Source organism: Desarmillaria tabescens, assembly GCF_030435595.1.
Source record: "Desarmillaria tabescens strain CCBAS 213 chromosome Unknown EV420scaffold_6, whole genome shotgun sequence".
In the NCBI taxonomy this organism is placed as follows: domain Eukaryota; kingdom Fungi; phylum Basidiomycota; class Agaricomycetes; order Agaricales; family Physalacriaceae; genus Desarmillaria; species Desarmillaria tabescens.
This window is the reverse complement of record NW_026848305.1, coordinates 798,656-817,148: the sequence shown is the minus strand read 5'-3', so window position 1 is coordinate 817,148 and position 18,493 is coordinate 798,656. Positions and strand designations below refer to the sequence as shown.

The 18,493-nt window shown below is 48.4% G+C and overlaps 8 protein-coding genes across 8 annotated transcripts; 5 read left to right on the top strand and 3 right to left on the bottom strand.

The window, feature by feature from the left end:
- Positions 1-128: 128 nt before the first annotated feature.
- On the bottom strand, positions 129-3,138 carry EV420DRAFT_1263148 (uncharacterized protein; the record flags this gene model as incomplete). Its single annotated transcript, XM_060467156.1, has 11 exons — positions 129-253; positions 312-337; positions 392-472; positions 522-645; positions 705-748; positions 801-854; positions 914-1,188; positions 1,240-1,749; positions 1,804-2,337; positions 2,362-2,881; positions 2,933-3,138. The coding sequence occupies 11 exons, from the start codon at positions 3,136-3,138 to the stop codon at positions 129-131; spliced, it is 2,499 nt and encodes an 832-aa protein (XP_060335609.1).
- A 2,080-nt stretch (positions 3,139-5,218) lies between these two features.
- Positions 5,219-6,499, top strand: EV420DRAFT_1516605 (uncharacterized protein). Its single transcript, XM_060471954.1, has one exon. It carries the CDS (start codon positions 5,436-5,438, stop codon positions 6,159-6,161), a length of 726 nt encoding a protein of 241 aa, XP_060335608.1. The 5' UTR covers positions 5,219-5,435; the 3' UTR covers positions 6,162-6,499.
- Positions 6,500-7,011: 512 nt separating this feature from the next.
- EV420DRAFT_1516600 (SMAD/FHA domain-containing protein) lies at positions 7,012-8,457 on the top strand. The gene is made up of 6 exons (XM_060471953.1): positions 7,012-7,069; positions 7,126-7,579; positions 7,640-7,750; positions 7,805-7,856; positions 7,908-8,002; positions 8,060-8,457. The coding sequence occupies exons 2-6, from the start codon at positions 7,219-7,221 to the stop codon at positions 8,119-8,121; spliced, it is 681 nt and encodes a 226-aa protein (XP_060335607.1). The 5' UTR covers positions 7,012-7,069; positions 7,126-7,218; the 3' UTR covers positions 8,122-8,457.
- Positions 8,458-8,718: 261 nt separating this feature from the next.
- EV420DRAFT_1475946 (uncharacterized protein) lies at positions 8,719-10,056 on the top strand (the record flags this gene model as incomplete). Its single annotated transcript, XM_060469302.1, has 3 exons — positions 8,719-9,089; positions 9,143-9,975; positions 10,028-10,056. 3 exons carry the CDS (start codon positions 8,719-8,721, stop codon positions 10,054-10,056), a joined length of 1,233 nt encoding a protein of 410 aa, XP_060335606.1.
- On the bottom strand, positions 9,867-11,013 carry EV420DRAFT_1046367 (uncharacterized protein). The gene is made up of 5 exons (XM_060465512.1): positions 10,789-11,013; positions 10,596-10,737; positions 10,456-10,545; positions 10,167-10,405; positions 9,867-10,115 (listed from the first exon to the last, which is right to left on the bottom strand). The coding sequence occupies exons 1-4, from the start codon at positions 10,889-10,891 to the stop codon at positions 10,324-10,326; spliced, it is 417 nt and encodes a 138-aa protein (XP_060335605.1). The 5' UTR covers positions 10,892-11,013; the 3' UTR covers positions 9,867-10,115; positions 10,167-10,323.
- On the bottom strand, positions 10,902-12,248 carry EV420DRAFT_1516594 (uncharacterized protein). Its single transcript, XM_060471952.1, has 3 exons — positions 12,189-12,248; positions 11,901-12,136; positions 10,902-11,841 (listed from the first exon to the last, which is right to left on the bottom strand). The coding sequence occupies exons 1-3, from the start codon at positions 12,219-12,221 to the stop codon at positions 11,100-11,102; spliced, it is 1,011 nt and encodes a 336-aa protein (XP_060335604.1). The 5' UTR covers positions 12,222-12,248; the 3' UTR covers positions 10,902-11,099.
- Position 12,249: 1 nt separating this feature from the next.
- EV420DRAFT_1760503 (trafficking protein Mon1-domain-containing protein) lies at positions 12,250-14,452 on the top strand (the record flags this gene model as incomplete). Its single annotated transcript, XM_060480625.1, has 7 exons — positions 12,250-12,656; positions 12,706-12,762; positions 12,818-12,881; positions 12,932-13,421; positions 13,474-14,033; positions 14,083-14,303; positions 14,361-14,452. Exons 1-7 carry the CDS (start codon positions 12,305-12,307, stop codon positions 14,450-14,452), a joined length of 1,836 nt encoding a protein of 611 aa, XP_060335603.1. The 5' UTR covers positions 12,250-12,304.
- Positions 14,453-16,031: 1,579 nt separating this feature from the next.
- EV420DRAFT_1516581 (uncharacterized protein) lies at positions 16,032-17,234 on the top strand. The gene is given in 4 exon segments (XM_060471951.1): positions 16,032-16,384; positions 16,436-16,842; positions 16,873-16,877; positions 16,892-17,234. 3 exon segments carry the CDS (start codon positions 16,437-16,439, stop codon positions 16,949-16,951), a joined length of 471 nt encoding a protein of 156 aa, XP_060335602.1. The 5' UTR covers positions 16,032-16,384; position 16,436; the 3' UTR covers positions 16,952-17,234.
- The last annotated feature ends 1,259 nt before the right edge of the window (positions 17,235-18,493 follow it).

Here is an 18,493-nt window from a genome sequence, read left to right as displayed (position 1 = left end):
AATCAGGCAATTGCATCATTTCTTCACCTCTAAGCTTCGAAATTCTATACCACAAAGTCCCATCCCGATAGTAAAGTGTACACGAAGAAATACAAGCAAAATCGTCCGTATATAGATACCTGAGTGTCCTACAAGATCGCATCGTTCGGAGGTGAAGGTAGACCGAGATTGATTTTAGGTAGAGGTGTAAGTCCGGCTATATAACACGCTCTGCTAAGCCGTTCCCGAAGACCATCGTACTTACGGCGTTGATCTGATAGGCGCGCACAATATTAGAGTTGTGGTGATCAGCAAAAAAATACTGGACTTACCCGAACACGGCCAGAGTGTGGTGAGACTTGAATCAAATCAAACGTATCAGTCTCAGCTCTGGCGGAAAAAAATTACGCACTAATCAATTGCAGGCAAAAAAGCTTTGCAAACATCCAGCGCAATTGTCAAAGAATTATCGTATTGCCATAAGGACAAGGCACTGATCGTCAGCGTTAGAATAGCTCCACGTAGAAGTAATTGATACGTACGACGACACTTGACTCATGAACCAGAACACAAAGAATGGCCTTCGTGCCAGGTGGTTGTTGGCGTTACCAGTGACAGCGTGTAGACCAAACATGTAACGTTGCGCAACGGTGGATTGGTGTGTCACTGGATTGCATAGGGTCGTCAACTCGTTCGGCTAAACGGTGAACAGGTCAAACACTTACGCCACTCTTCAGCCTTTTTGCGATGGATCAACCCATTAACATCCCTGGAAAACACCATTCAAAATCTCTCAAAAATAGGAAGATATATATCCTTACGTCGAAATGAGCGGAATGAAACGCTGGAATTCGTACGATATACACATTCTGGTACTGAAAAAAGGCAAAGGAGTTAGCATCATTTCCCTAAATCTATGAAGCATAGCGCTCACTTGAATATATATTCCCGTGCTTGGAAAATGAATGACCTCTCAATCGCACAAGTGTGTCGATTAAGATTGGCTTCAATAGCATCGGCTTCCAGCCAGGCTTTTACGGTAAACTGAGCTTGTTCAGCTTCTGTCGCTTCGTGGTTATGCCGCATTCGAACGCATCCATGCCACAAGAGAAAAGATCGATCAAATAATGCCCATATGGTATCCTTAGGGGTGTTATAAGAAAGAGAGGGAGACCGGGCCATCGATTCACCCGAAAACAATAGAGCGAACTGGAATCAATCGTTAGACTTTTAAATATAGGAACGGGCGACCACACGTACATTAGAGGGATCGCTGATGAACAAATCAGGTCCCTGGTGATTGTTAGCGTTGGCGTATGCGACGTGCCCTGCTGCGAGGCTCAATGCGCTCCAGCAGAGACGACGGCATGATTCCCTTCTGATATCACCCTCCGACCAGTGTGAATTCCAGGCCGGGGTATGAGCCCACATGGGTGCGTGTTCTAGGGTTTCAGGATAGTGTACCCCGAGGCTGAGAGAAGTGCATACACATTCTCCAGAGCTACTCGGTGGCGGTGAAGAAGAATAGTGATTATGATGAAGATATTCAGATTCTGACGCCGCTATATACGGAGTGTGGTAAGCCTGGTCAGTGGATTTCTGCGTAACTGACGGGACAGCCCCCGGCGTAAAATGGGATGCCTGGGGGTCATCTGCGTCTACGAGTGTTAAAGAGAGGCTTCGAATATAAGAGTCGAGCATAATGAGAGATGAGACAGACCGCTCCCTTGTGTGCTTGGGATGAGCGCAGACCTCGAATAAAGCGAGAAGCTGGAAATGATTGATCAGCGTCACGCGGAATCTAGAACAAGAATGATTACCCACCCATGCAGCTTGAGCTAAAGTCTCATCAATCCAACCTGAATTGAAGCTGGACTCAAGCGCACTTTGGGCCTTGTCTCTAAGGCGTAGAGCTCGACCCCGACCTTCCCTCCCCAAACCAACCTCTGAGCTTTGCCAAAATGTAGATACGGCAAGAGCTGCAAGAACAAGGCTAGGTTGAAGGTTGTGTCGTCGTACGGGATCAAAGTAATTGCCGAAAAATGTAGGTAGATGGAAGAACGAAAACCAATAATTGGAGGAACGAAATAAAAAACGTAAATCGGCAGTGATAGTCTGCGCGGCGAGGTCACGATCTGAACGAGAGTGGGTCTGCTGGTAATCAGAGGGAGGGGAGAGGTAAAGGGACAGTAGTGAATCCCACCAAGTCTTCCGCGTAAATTCACTAGAAGGTTGACTAGAAATATTTTGAGCTTGTGGGCCTTTGCTACTGCTATAGCCTTGCTGATAGAACCCTCGTTGAACGATGCCATTCTCAGACTCGTTATGTTGGGCCACGAAACCTGCGCTATCTATCGTCTAAGAATAGCTGAGTGATTAGACTTGACCAGAGATGGCAATCTGAAGAAGGCAAACCTCGGTCTTGGGAAAATATACGTCATTAGAAATGATACCCAAAGGACAAGGGTTCGCATTATGGCAAGCGCAACCATTTATAACAGCCGCATAAGGGGGTTGCGGTCGAGACATGTCGCTAAAGGCCCCTGGAGAATTCATGTGGTCGCTAGATGATGGGGAGGATAACGCAGCCGAAAGAGGCTGCCTGGAAAGAGAGGCACTGCGACTGCGAGCGGAGTCGGAAAGATTAGCGGAAGTCGGAGAGGCGCTAGATTTGTGGGGAATAGAGTCTGAGCGCCTACGACGACGCCGCGAGGCCCCGCCGTTTTCTCTTTCCAATTCCATTCTAAGCTCCCTGGCCATACGCTGTCGTGCGCCAGGTGTTTTATCAGGCCCACGGCGCTTTGGCACGGGGTCATAGGTACACTCATTAGAACCATTAGTTCGACGACCACAGTTATGGCATACAGGCTTTGCGCCATCACAACGTATTTTCCGCGATCGGCTGAAAGATTTCGATAAGGGTACAGATATTTCAGATAGGGAAAAGAATTACCATTGGATGCATGCGACGTAGACCCGAGCCCGGGGTTTGCCCTGAGTGGTAGGAGGCTGGTCAGGAGCTAGGGCGATGCGGGGCTTTTCACGTCGAGGCTTGCGAGGCTTCAGCGGCTCGGCGGGGGGCGGGGGGCCATCAGCAGCTTGGGGGGACCAAGTTTCTGACGACTCGTAAGAACGGTCGGTGATCGCAGATTCGGGCATAGGCAGATAGCCATAGCTGATACGTTGGAGATCAGAGACAGAGGTGTCGACGGTGGTCGAATAGTTAACGCGTCGACTCCGGGGCACGGTTGCAGAAGCAGGGACCAAGTTTGGCGGATCGTCGATATTGGCCGAATATTCGGAATGATTGGAAACAGTTGTATAGTAGGAGTGGGAGCTGTCGCCTGGGAGAGAAAAGGGGGGGTTCGAAGAGGCAAGCCTGGCGTCGGAGACGACAGGGTACTGACGATGGCCATTGAACGACAACATCTGTCTTGGGCCGTCCAAATGGCCATCCATATGATCGCTGTATTCTGGGACCTGCCGGGACATGTGCTTCGCACGAAAATTGCGCGCATCGGGAGCAGGGGAATGGTCGACGATATCTGCGCTGCTGTAGTAATACGAGGACATAGGGCGGTATGTCGAGGCGTCGGGGTCGTCCCGACTTCGGGAAGGCTCCCCTATAGCATACATAGACAAGGATAATGAAGACGAGCGAGGGACAGGAAATTATCCAGTGGGATCTGCAAACCAGAATTAGGTGCACCGCTTCACATGTTTTTGTATGGCGTTGGTTTGCCTTTGAGGTAGAGTCCGCTTGTTTGTTCGCCGTCACCACGATCTCTGTTTGCAGCAATTGCAATACGTAATGACCTAATCTGGAATTATGCTAACCGCCGGCCCTCTTTTTCGGCCTTTCCCCTGTTACCGCGCGGCGCCGTAACATACACCCAGTGCCTGCAGTGCCTAGCCGAACATACGCATTTGGCTCCATATTATTCTTCAGTCTCTTTCTCTGGGTTCCTCCGCTTTGATTTCGGCCTTTCTTCCGGCGTAGAAATCTGTGCAAAATCTCAGTGGCGTGAGGACCCCTGCCATCTAGATCTCCCGGCACGGCGGCACTTGCAGGTACCGAAACGCAATCAGATGATGATCTGGCTTCGATTTTCCCATCATCCCTGAAGGCTTTAAGCTCGACCAAGGCCGTTGAAATCGTGCGCACATACCAGGTCGGCATATTTTGTCCTTGCGACCGTGTTCTATCAGTCCAGGTGCTTCTTCAAGGGTTCCCAGGTCGATTAGGCACCCTCTATCTTCGTTTTATAGTTTCCAGCACGCTGTTCAGCCACCATCAGTGTTCCAACCTTGTCTTCTTACTTTCACAGCTCCCCCGAACCTATGTTTATGTATCTTTACTACCGTTTCTGTTCTGTTTACCCCCCCTCGTGTTCCGCTATTATCTTCCTACAGCCAGCGTCTATGTGGAGTCGCGGACACGGTATAGTAGTTGCATATCTTTGGAAACTGACCTACCCCTTGACTCGGTCTTGAGGTCGGTTAAGCTTCCTTTTCATGTGGACAACACTGCCATCGTGGTCCCGTTCCTTTTTCTAATATCTATATTGATCATCATATCCCATTGACACAGAAGCTTCAATGAGTAAGATGGTTAGTTTCTCTCTTCCTATCTCATGGGTCTCGCATGCCTGAACATGTCATCTTTCTAACTCATTCGTTGCTACGTGGGCTCCCGATCAAAATTTATTGTACCGTAAGGTTTGAGGTTCTGGTAGTTATCAGCCATGTTCCCATTGACTACTTGACCGGATGAATAGATCAAAGGTAAGAGTCGCCGGCCTCGGAAAGCCCATTGCAACGGGACCCCGTTCGGGCGACGGCAAAGTCTAGACTTGCGAACACTTGCGAGTAGCATTGTGAAACGTAGAATATCTTCTTATCAGCACGGCTACTCCGATGAGCGTTGCCCGCAAACATAATGGTATACACCTGAATGTCTGTCAACGATTTCGACACCTGTTCGTAGTCGAGCCGCTTTAGGAAAGCGAGCGGGACGGTTCACCGAACATCATAAAAATCTGACTTTGTGAAAGTTTAGCACCTTTACTCACGGTGTACTTCCCTCTCTGATCATGCGTGTTGCATTTGCGGGTCAAGATGATCCTCCTGGATTGTAAGGATGGTCGAGTGACCTTGCTCTCGGCGGAAACGTCGGACCGGACATCCGTTGTTGGACCGATTTACCAACCGGTCTTTTAAGTACTGTCTTCAACTTACGCCTCTTTGAACCGGTACCGCCACAAAGTCGTCCTCGTACCAGGGTTGTCTTCGGTTTCTCCCGCCTATCGTGCAAGGCGAGATTGAGGATCGTAGGTACCTTGGCAACCAGTTGAAAACTCAATCCGTTCCGGCGAGTCAGGTTTCTAAATCAGGTTCGTCTGCCTCCTAGGTTCTATTCAGGGTTGCGCACCTGCCAGTCCACATTACGAATATGAATGTTTATAACTCGAATAGCTCACTTTTTGAATTTCACGTTACAGTCCAGGTTACATCGAACTCGCTTGGCTGGCTTGAACCTGATCAGATTCACCGTGATCAGGCAGGCAATTTTCACATCGATCTACTCCGCCATCTTCGCTTTGGTCACCAGGCTCCGTTTGCACAGCAGCATGTCCACCACATTTATCCCTTCCCTCACTTATGTCCGAAGGTGTCTTAATCAGCATGTGAATGGGAAACTTGCTCTTTGGAATTTTTGTGTCGATATTACCTTCTGTGGCTGTTTGGCTCTTCTACTCTACTCTTTGGCAGGGTTTGATCTTGACGGCGGAACTGTTCTCGAGGGCGGAAGTGTCGACGACGGAAACGTCTCCGGACCTGTTGTCAAGAGCGCGGATTCTCCCCGTACTATTTCCAAAACTGCGCAAGCCCAGAACATTTATACAGATGTCGGCTCCGCGGTTGATGGGTATGTTTCGATAGAAGGTGGGATTCATGCGTTCACACCGACTGCACCCGTGCCCGAAGCTCTATCCATCACTTCCCTTCCCACGATTACTGGTCACTCTCATGCTCATGCCTCTCAAGATTCTCATTCATTATATGACTTCTACGACCATATACATCTCCTTGATCTGGATTTTCTATTCAATACAAACGACTTGGGCAACGGAGATTCAGCGTTGGCTCCGACGAGCACCATGGTCATGTCAGAAGTTTGATGTTACCCACGAACAAGTTCAACTCCGCGAATTCGGTGGAAGGACACTGGGGCTGTTTGGAATATATTTATAACGTATTTTTTTTCACCCTGTAATGACATACAGGTTTTGTTTCTACGCAGGTTGGCTGCTTTTATTAGCACAACTGAAACTGTATGTGTTGTTGCACAATACTTCGAGTTCTTTCTCTGCCTCATACTTCTTTTACATTGCACCCGCCTTCGGTTCGCCCCCATGTTACAGACCCATCATGCTGGTAGATAGCTACTGTTTAGAATTAAAAAGTATACTTGGAATATTTTTGTAGGCTGTGGACTTATATACGTACAGCGTCCGATATTAATATTGTTTTTTATTAATACCTGGGCGATGATTTGCACAATGTGATCGGTGAGGCTACCGTCAACTGACGGTGCGTCGGGTACATTGGTGTCCGATCGACATTGATCCCGGTAGCTTTCATTTAGTGATGAGGGCAATATAAATATGATTACCTATGAGAGAGCGGAATTGATAGATAATGTTAATCAAATAAATCTGACCCTCCGCCGGGTGGTCACTACTAAAGAAACATCATAAAGAACCCCCGTAGTATCTGATGCTACCAGTGCTGGGTCGATGCCTAGGTAACGGCGTTCTCACATAGCTTTTGTTTAGATTATCCGCTCATCTATCAAAATTCCTTGGAAATTTCTCGTGCTAAAACTCATTGCTCCCAGGTTTTAATGATCGACACGCCTGATCGTGCGACACGAACTAAATCTTGGACCTCGGTCATGAGGTAAACTTGAAACATCACGTGCATAGAAGATCCCGTGCGTTTCACTGGCCCGACACTGCCGGCCAGTGACAACATCTCTTCCTTCGACCGCGAACGCGTAATTTTCTACTTGCTTCGACTCTCTTCAGTTAGGCCATGTCTTCCTCATCAAATCGTAGGCGAGATGACTATTCCTATGACCAGGACCGCAGCAGGCGGCGGGACCGTGACCGTGACTCTGAAAGGCGGAATCGTCATGACGATGAGCGACGCACAAGGGAAGGAGAACGGGATAGGATGCCAAGAGATGTTGATAGAAAGTACGGACGGGAAAGAGAAAGAGACAGGGATAATTCTTATGGATATGGTGAACGCGACCGTGAGCTAGAGCGTAAACGGGACCGTGAACGTTACGACCAGGATTCCAGACGTTCAGCCTCTCCTCGACGTCGACGGTCCGGTTCAAGATCCAGGTCTGCATCCCCACCCAAGGCCAAGCCGAATTTCGGAGCATCTGGACTCTTGGCAGCTGAAACCAACACGGTCAAAAGTATTGATGGAAAAAACTCCAGAGTGTTGAAGTACAATGAACCCCCTGAAGCTCGTAAACCCGTTTTGGGTTGGCGCCTTTATGTTTTTAAGGGGAGTGAACAAGTCGGTGAGTGATTGAGGCTAGTCTACTTTTGATTTTAACCTGAATATTGCCTCCTGTCTGCAGAGTTGCTGCACATACAACGTCAGAGCGCGTATCTCTTTGGTCGAGACCGATTGGTGGCGGATATCCCCATTGATCACCCCTCGTGTTCGAAGCAACATGCCGTCATTCAATGTTAGTGCGTTTTATCACCATTGTCCGCTGCGTTTGAACTTTTTCGGGCGCCAGATCGATACATACAAGAAAAAAATGAGTTTGGAGACGTGAAGGGTTCTGTTAAGTATGTCGGCGATAGAAATTATGAATCTCGTCGTATTCACAGTCCCCTTAGGCCGTTCATAATTGACCTGGAATCTACGAATGGTACCCATGTTAACGACGAAGTCATACCCCCATCGCGTTATTACGAACTTCGCGCGTCCGACGGTGGGTCTGCCTTGCTGAGTTTAGGGGTTCAGTACTGATGCAGGACATGATTTCTAGTTATTAAATTTGGTCTGTCGACCAAAGAATACGTACTGCTCCATGATGAAGTAGCCTCATAATAAAGATAGCTGGCCGCTCGGTGTATGAAATTCCTTTTCCAATTTTAAGGATATACTCTGGCCATGGGGAATGAAATGTCATATGGCGCGATGGCCATGACGAAGAATGGATGGTCCGTGCCCTTGTTGCATATCTACCATTGTTCGACTTTCCTAGATATTCTTCTTGTCCGGCTATCTAATCGGGTTTAATACGTAAGAAGGTCGATCTTCATTTGATCTTCATACAACCTTGTATTCCCCTTCTACAGAGAGAAAAATGTTGTTCTGCAAGTCCCGTATAGCTTTCAGTCTGAGAAAATCGATGTAATATTACTCCAGGATGATATTCTGCAGAAACTCTTGTTGATCGAGTTGCGCGCGCAACCGCGTTAGTTACGGCTCTTTATCCTTCCTTTGTTCTCGTTTTCCTTTTATGGACAGGAAATGTCAACCCTCGGTCAAAAATCATAATCCATGAACTTAACAAAGGCTACAACTAGTGGGCACAGCACAATGCAAGGACCAGAAGAAAGGAACGATCCAAATATAAAATAGGCTCGTAACCCTTATCCTTCTCTCTTACTTCCCCTCCCTCAACATCTTCTAACGTCAACGATGTCTTTCTCCTCTGCTCGGCGCTCGTCATTCGATATCTACTACCAGAGCATCTTTAACGAGTTGGATGACGACCAGACCCCTAGCCCTGCCTTGTCGGGCGCTACCACTTCATTCTCCCGCTCGCCATCGTCTGCAGCGCAGACCATAGTCGGGGAGGATGATGAAAACACATTCAAGAACGTCGACACTAACTCCGATTTTTCGGACGACGACCAGCCTTTCCACGACATCGACTTCAACGAGCACATCGACATCAACTTCCATGACGCCCTACCTAGTTTCGACACCACCTACCAAGACCCCTTCGCTGCTGGCAGCTTCTTCACTGACATGCCGGTCAGTCCCATGCAAGCTTTCTACGCGAATCCGTGAGTACCGTCGTGTATTTATCCAACTAGGTTAATTACCTTCATAATTTCAGGTCCAATCTACAGTCCGATCATCAAGTCATTCCCCTTCCCCAGTCCCCCAAGCCAGCCCCTGTGTTCAACCTTGATATCTTCAAGTCTACAGAGGCTGTTGAGATCCCATCGCAGTCTGAACCGCAGACGACAGAAGTATCTTCGCCAACCCCAGAGGACCACTGCGACCGGCCCATCGTCCCCCTTCGTGCCGCCGCTCGCGCCTCCCGCGCCCGAAGGCGATCCGTCATCATCGCTCCCTCTGACAATGAGGACAGCGACGCGGAACCCGACGACGACGACTATTGTCCCTCTCCCCCTCTCAATCCCAAAAAACGCACGCGATCGTCTCAACCTGGGGCGCGCGCTCCCAAAAAGGCCAAGATCGTCGCAAAGAAGGCGGCCAGTTCCTCGACCAAGCCCCAGGTCCCTAGGAAACAGCGCCTTCCTCCAGCACCCCGCAACGTCCAAGTGGTTGGCATCAATCTTTTGGACCTTTTGGACGAGATGCACTGGAAGTGTAAGGCCTGCAAATGGGAACAGGAGAATCATCGAAGGCCTGATTTCGTTCGGCACCTCCTGACCCATCAACAGCCCGACAAGAATGACCAGTCACGGGGATGGTGGTGCAAGGGCTTGAAGCTCCTTGATCGCGACGCGTATAATAGGCTGGCCATTCGTGATGGTAGGCCGACCATCCCCGAGACCGCGGAGAAGATCGTATACTTGTTCGAAGAGAGGGTGGGGGGTTGTATGAGGAACTTCAGCCGGCGCGACGCCCTGAAGAGGCATATTGACAACCCCAACACGCCTTGCTGTGGGTACGCTCTCGAACCCTTCCAAGAATTTGACCGTAAGTGCCTCTTCTCCGAGATTTGGGATCGTTATTAACAGTATTTTTGCAGATGAAAAAGAGAAAATCATCACCCTCTAAAATACCTGCAGTCGGACAGTCGTCTGTATATGCCATGCCCACCGTATTTTCTACCTTCTCTTCTTATTTTATTTAATCACGACGGAACAAGAACTAGTCAAAACACACACCTCTATCTTATTGTATTAGCATATTCTTCTGTAGCGTTATTCCCTTTCACAAATTTCACAATGTTCACATACCTTCTGTATTGGACAATAGAATCCCTTGCACAAGTGTTATATCCACGCAGAAAAAAGTAAATTCGAGTAACACTGGCTTAGCAACCTATGATTTCCGCTTCTTTTTACTTTTGTCCTGGTGGACCCTCGATCGTATACGCTTGCCATTTTGTACCGAAGGCCCCCACCTGTCGCCATCGTCAATACTCCTGTTCGTCATAAAAACGAGTTTACGTACCCTCGGACTGTCTTTTTCGGTGGTGGTTCATGCACAAATTCTTCGAAAGGAAACCCCCTTCTATACTTGCCCATGCACCAAAGCATATATCTAACACCAATGGTCAGCGAGTAAGCGGGAATGCAGAGATAAAGACATACCGACGGTCTCGTACAGCCAACCCAGCCTCCTTCAAATCGGCACCTGTCTTTGTCCAGAGTTCTTCCCAGCTTTCCGCAGAAAATTTCGTTTCCATGGAGCGCCCAATGCTCTTGAGGAATTCCTCAGGCGTTTTGACCGACGCTACGTATGACCACTGTAACGAGATTTTCTAGTATCCTGGATGGAGCGTACCTCGAGGAGGGGGTATCGTCGCGGTCGTAAGTGACCTGGCCAGAACGGATGTACATGATCTGGTTGCGCTGGAAAATATTGCACCACAGCGACTGGCTAGCATCGGGCGGAAGGAAGGACAAAAATGTCATGTGATCTAGACGCGTCCATTTTTGTCCACCCAAGTCCACAATGATAGTGAAGTAAATTGTTTACACGATATTTGACAGTACTGCGATGATCTACATCTACTCTTATATACAAGATAGTCTACCAGTAAATCAGCTTGTAGATAACGAACCAAAAATGTCAGCGAAAATGTTCCCAAGACTTCAAGCAATGGTGTTGTCCAGCTCTGCCTTGATCAACTCGCCCCATGGGGGAAGTCCCAGCACCAAGGGCATGCTATCCCACGCCTCCTGTCGGAAGGCCTCAGCATCTTCCCGAAATGCCAATCTGCACTTCGAACAATAACTCGCAGGATCGTCGTTCACCTCCCTGATGATCTGCAGGACGTAGTGCAACAATGCTGTCCTCATCATCCATGACTGGGATAGACGAGAAGTCAATCTCGTGAAATTGCGCGCACATCCTTTGCTTATGCATCCTGGAGGGGTCGGACGCTGCCCGCAAACACGACGAATAAAATCTAGAGTAAGCTCTATGCGCCATTGAGATAAGAGCGTATAGTTGCTCATATCGTCGGGGGAAAGTGAGGACGAGGGCCGCGACGGGTGGTCGACTAAAAGCTTAGGGTGGTCTGCTCGAAGGATGTCCTCAAACCGATAGAGGGAAAGAAAGTAGAGGGCCGAGGGCACGGCAAGTCGGACGTTCGTTTCTCGAGCGAGATTGAGAACGTGCAGAGGGTGAACGTACGGGTAGGTCATCTTATTAACAGATGTCGTGTTGATAGCAATCTCTACCATTTCGTCGTGGCCTTTGAGGGTATAGGCCCACGTCCGACTGAGGTGGTGAATACACCCAGCGCGGATGTGGTTGATGAAGTACTTGGTCGAGAGGCGAAGCAATCCCGCAAGATAGAAGAAATCATTGATGGTTCGCGTGTCGAATGACCTAGTGAATAGTATCGTTGACTCAGAAGTGAAGAAAAAGTGATAGAGGAACCGACTTACGCGCCGTCGTACAGTGCCTTGATGAGGTCGGAGAGTTCCAAGGGCGGGTCATACATGAGAACAACCTGGCAACCATCCACCATGTCGTCTGCAGCCTCAGGCTGGAGCTCGGGCTGGGGCATCTCAAACATGCCTTGAAATATCTCCGAATGCCTGGCAAGGACACCGCGGTGAACCTTGAAGGCAGTTGGATTTTCTTGCGTGACAAGAATGATATTGCCGTCATCGAACCAGGGCTGAAACGCGCTAGCAGTAAGTATTTTGCTGCGAAGAGAGCAGGGAACGTACTTCGCCGTGATTCTCGATGGACGGGATTGTCATGGTGGTGGTGATGGTAAGAAGTCAAGTTGCAACTGACCCAAAAGGATCACTGTCAGGCGAATTGGCAGTTGCCGCCAACGCTCATGTCAGGATCACCATCGCGGCCTGCAACGCCCAGCGTCGTCGCTCGAGCCTCTCCGTCGCGACTGGCTATTCCGTCCGTATTAAAACCGTCGCCGTCGCTGTCAAACCTTCATGTTCACGGTCAATCTTCGGCACCCTCGCAGCCAGGTCTCGAAAGCTCAGCGTCATCCATCATCGGTGTCGAGCTCAACGAGGGCATTCTGGTCCAGGACGTCGATGCCGAAGCTGAGACGGTAGATTCCGAAGACGTCGTCGCTGTCGGTCAACTTGACGTCTTTGCCGGTGACGCGGAAGCCAAGACGACGCTCCGCGACCAACTCAGGAAGACACTTAATCACAGGCCCTCAAGGGGTATTTCGACCACTCCTTGCTCTGTATAAGAACTCTAACTTTGACTCAGAATTGCCGACTCCATCACGCAAGCGAGGAAAGAAAGTCGAAGTCGCACTGGATGTAGGCAAGTACTTCTGGTTCCATTTCATCGAGAATGACTCGTTAAGCTATGTCTCAAGACTCCAAATATGCACCTCGTGAATATTTCGTTCTTACAGATGCCGGAAAGCCCGTCTTCACAAGGTGAGTGTCTCTTAATCTTCGTCCGAGTGCCGGCAAGTAACAATTTGCAGTCAGACGGAAACAGAGTCGGAGTCGTTTACTTCGATCATTGGCGTTATGCAAGCTCTCATTTCTGTCTTCATCGATGACCATGATAAGCTGCGATGCATCAATGCCGGTAATACGAGAATAGTTTTTTTACAACGGTCTCCTCTCTACTACACATGTGTCTCCTCTTGGGGCGAGCCAGAATCTGTCGTAAGTAATGGCTTCTTTGTACAGCATCGATCTCATAACGTAAAGACAAGGTCCCACTTGGAGTTTCTCCATCTTCAAATTCTAAGCATTGTCACTGCATCCCAGCTGCGTAAAATATTTGAACGTAGAACTAACTTTGACCTACGCCGACTGCTTGACGGCACGGAGACATTCCTACATTCGATGTTGGACCGACTTGAGTTTGATCTTGCCATGGCTACGTCGTCACTACATTGCCTTCGGCTTGATCCTATGGTGCGGAAACGTGTCGCCGATACTCTCGTTCCGACGTCCAAAGTAAAGGTATGCGGTGTGCTTTTACTATTGGGGGTTTAATTAAAATTTTCTGGTCCAGGACATACTCTATGTCATCCTTATTGCACGAGGCCGTGTAGTGACCCTCATTCGACCTAAGAAGCATTCAATACACCCCGCTGACATTCATATCCTCATGAATACCGTCCACAATCCCTCTATATATAATTCCCCTGCGGCAGCCTCTTGGATTCCAATTTGTCTACCCAAGTTTAATCCGAACGGGTTCATGAATGCGTATATATCTTTTTTGCAGAGAGACAATCCAGAGGAATCAATGGCACCTAGTTCCGGCTCCCCACAGCCAAGTCCGAGTGACAACGTCGTTGACTCTGATTCCGGGACGGCCTTGGTGTGTTTAAGTGGCGGGGCTGACTTTGATACCATCCGGAGTTGGTGCGACGGGGTGACTCAGAAACTAACGAACGAAGGAACCCTGAAACTTCTGTTGGACTGCCTTCGGTCGGGACAATCTGAGTACGCCGTTGCGGAACTCGGGATACCTGGCCTCCGTCACTTCGTGTACAAGTCGCGAGCGCAAGTGCAAGTCACCTTCCCGACATTCGAGGATCCTTACGAGAATCTAACAGATCGCCGACGGTGAGGTCTCTTTATGTGTATGATATGTCATCGACTGACTTGGATGCAGGATCATCACTCTTTATCAAGTTCTGCATGATGCCATTCATGCGAAATCCGGACAAAGCGAAACGCTCAAGCTGCAGTATATCAGGACGGAGAAGGAGAGCGTCATGGGATGGATAACGCAACCTTTTGAGATGTACATTGCCCTATCTCCGAGGCTTCCGAAGAGTGCTGTTGTTGGGGCTGCAAATGCTGTATCGCGGTGGGTGAAGAAGGAGGAGGGGCGTTTGTTTTTGAAAGATGCTCCGGTCTTTTGATGTACCTTGGTTGATATATTCTTAGGCTTGGACGGATCCTTGTATCGTAATTATGTGGACTACCCTGGTGCCTGCAATATCTCGTCAGGATCTCCGCTGGTGTTCAAGTCGGATTGAGGCTACCCCTTGAACTGCCTTGACATCATGCATATAAATACAATGTTCACCGATAATAATATCGATGTTCAAGGCGCCGAAATTGGATAACAAATGCGTATTCAAGTCCCTTACACGGCGGCTGGCTAACATGATGGTACAATCAGGAAGATAAGGACATATCAATGTCCATGATTGTAATTCATTAAAGATTAATGCATATTGGCCATCCTTTGATTTTTCTAGTGCGTCACCCTAGATTCGGCTCAGGGTGTTACAGTCAAGGCACGACAACGACTCGTATTCTATACTAAACAAAGTCACGAGCATTTATCTTCAGGTCGGCAGATGCTGACATGGGAAATCGACCTCCACAACAGGATATGCAGCCACACGGAGCGAGATGTCGTACTCATACTTCGAATAGCTAGGCGAATGGCAATCTACATGCTTTCTCATGATCGAAAACGCGCGCAAAAAATCGTTCTTTGTACGTTTACATCATTGTCCTACCCACCGTAAAAAGCCATCGTCCACGCGTCTTCCCGAACACATGAAATGTTATTGCCAGGTTGTGCGGTGTTCTGATTTCTGACGTCTATATCTGATATCGGTCCAGTGGTGCTGGCCGGTGTGGACGTTTCCCCAATATGATATTATCCCAATTGGTGAATTCCGGAGAGTTCTCTGAACCTTCTAATGGGGACTGGTATAGGTAGGTGTTAGACGCTGAGCTACCGCCAATGATAGAGTGGCGTACTATAAGCCCGATATTCAATTTCATACAGACTGATCCTGGGCCGGCCAGATAGTTTACCTTCTAACCCCCATTTTGACGCGGCCATTTCCGTGTCGCATGAAGACAAGAGCTAGGAGGGGAAATCTCTTTCTCTGGAGAATACCGAGGCAACATGTTTGATTGCCGTGGAAGATTTTTTTCCAGCTCCGATAATCCTGTTTGTCGGCCGCTAGGCGGTATTATCGAGTTGGTAGCAAGAAGATCCTCAGCGTAGTCCAGGGGGCACTGGTAGGCACGCAAATAAGCGAAATAAGCATGCACCACCTTTCGCACTCGCATTTGATGCCCACCTATGTAACTGAGCTTCAACGAGTACGAGTCTGGACCAATACCAAGTTCCTGGAAGTGTGGGACTTCGATCAAGATGCAGAGTGCCTTTCGCAAACCGTGATTGTGGCGAAACCTGAACTTCTTGAATGTTCGAATTCGAGGAATGAAGCCTAGGGGACTTGCGGGACGATTCAGTTACAATCCTCTATATTTGCAAAGTCTTCGTACCTAACATCGCTTATTGCCTTGAAATAGGCGTTACAATTGCGTCCGCTTCACGGGTCCTTTCAATTTATCGATACTACTGCAAGCCTCGCACTACCTCTTATGGCGCGATGATCCGGTGGAGCACATTTTCTAGATGTTCGACATACGCTCGATGCACGGGTGCAGATTGGAGTCTGGGTGCTGTTGGAGGAGTTCAGAATCTGGGGCTCGAGACTGAACCCTTCGTCGAACCCGGAACCGAACTTAGTTCAGCGTTCGTTTAAGATTTTCAAATTGAATATTCAAAGCCCGCTTAGCTTGCCATTGTTGTCAATGTCACCTTTCTGGATGCCGATACGTCTTTAATAACATCCACTCTTGTCCAAATGCAAACTGAGATGATTCAGCAAGCGCAAGCCTACTTTATTGCTGCGAACATCCTTCGAGATGACTTTGACACCGCATTTGATGACGATCTCAGCACAGAATGAGGCTCAGGAAGAAGATTTTGGTGGGCTGGGAGATCTTGACTTGTGAATCCAGATGCTGCAGACATGCTTGGGTCTTTGGGAATAGCACAGAATATGGCTGAGAGTATGAGTAGAGTTCCCAAGGTTGCAAGACTTCTTTTCGTGCTGTCCACAGGCCCCAGATAAGGGGATCCAGTTTTATTTCAGGTGCGCCCTCTTTTTCCTCGATATTTGAATCAATCCCTTTCGGAGGAGTAGAATGGATCGAGAAATGTTCAACCGTTTTGTCTATATCCTCGTGCCTAACCTGCTCTTTCAATCCACCGGACGGAAACCCCAGCAAGATGTTAAATATCAACTAGCAGTCTTCTTGTTTCGCTACGGGACTCTTGGATCTGACGCAATCGGAACAGCAATACACTTATTACTTGGAGTTAGGACTGTCTTCTTATATTGTCGCCGGGTGACTCGTGCACCGAGGGAGTTGCGTGCGTCGCAGCTTCCACAAAGACAGATCAAAAGAAATGGACAGTCACTGGACTGGGTCCATGTCAGCCGAACTCTTCACGATCTTCTGAGCACCACTAGAGGTCCATTCACGCTCCTCTCTCCCAGCCATCTTCACGACATCTTTCAGTCGATTCAACCACCTGCGGAATACGCCGAAGCCTTCGTAAGTCTGCTTATAATGATTCATGAACGAGCACTTTCATGCTTTATAGGCGAGGGCCGTTCAAATCGTTGCGTCAGAGCTCATTCCCAAATCGAAACTAGTTCTAGAAAACGATTTCAAACTCTAAGGACGCCAAAGCAGCCACCACTACTCATCGACGCATTCGTGTACGCACCGTAACCGTATTGCATGGCTATATAGCTTCCGAGTACAGTATATGTCCCGAAGCCATGAGCCCTTCAGAACATACCGTACAGTACAGCTGTTGACGGCCACACTTTGTGTAGCCGTACTTCCAGAGTTCGAAATTCTCTTGTGAGCTCCATCTCTTTAATTGTAACTAAGGGTTACGGACCTTCGTATCATTCAATGTCTAAGACTTTGTGATGACTTTCAGCTCAGTCTTTATTGTGGGATGATGCAATAACGGCCACACCTCAACTCGGGAATTTCTTGGTTAAGATTCATTTGTAGCCTGTTAACTCATTGAGTATGCTGAGTTATAATGGATGGAGCACTGAACTAATGTTTACTTGAGTAGTAAACTCACTGAAAGAGGTACGGCCGTAACCATACGGACCGGCACTGTTAGCACCATCGACCATAAGGTGTCCATCTTATACCGTCGTTCCTCTCAGGTAACTTCAATGCAATTTCGAATCTTTAGTATATGCTTTAAGTTGGCTGTACCGCTTACTTGCGCTACTACAAACTTGGCCCTGGATTCTCGAACATCATGTTCACCATCTTCGATATCGGCGTAGACGTTGATAATGGAGTATGGGGCAAGGGCAACGCGAAGGCTGTCTAGTGCATCAAGGACTTCTAGGTGTTGATTTTCAATTTGGCTGTCGGCCTCCCTCTTCGTTATTCACCGATGGTGCAAATACTCCCCTCCAGACACATTCGAAAAAGACTCCGACTTAGACCCCCTTATTTTTGGCGATCACAACGATTTGAAATGACCCTCGATCCACATATTTGCACCTTTTGTTGATCATTGGAAGGGTGCATATTGGGCTGGCGCAACATTTTAGACCCCCTTTTCGCTGTCTCAGAATGTTCGTTCGCTATCCCGCACCTGGATCACATCTCGCTGCCATGCTTCCTCAATTTTTGCGTTAATGAGCACTGCAAATGTTCTTTGCCCTTATTCTGTGATTGCAGGAGGTCACTGCGACCGTAACTTTTCCCGCTATCATTATTTCAATGATGTGACATATTCTTGAACCCGAACGGTTCCTCGGACCTTTCTCGCAATGCGAGGCTCGGCTGACACCTTTCGCTCATCATTGGATGGATGTAGTGTTGCTAGTGCAACGTTAAGTTGGAGGCCTTTTCAATTTTACTGGAAATGTCTCAGAAAACTCGTTCGCTATGTCGCACCTGGATCACCTTATGCTCCGTCACTATGTGGGGTCTTCTAGTAGGTTCACAGCGGCATGGGTTCTAGTTTAATCACATATGTATCCTGTCCCTTCGAAGTGGTTCACATGTGAAACATCTCCATTTTATCAAACACAACAGCGTCTCACTTTTTCTGTCGTTGCTCCACCATGAGCACACTTCCTCCAGAGCTCGTAGAACCAATCATCTACGATATATGGCATTCCAAAATGCCTTCCTCGATGCGCCGGTCCTTC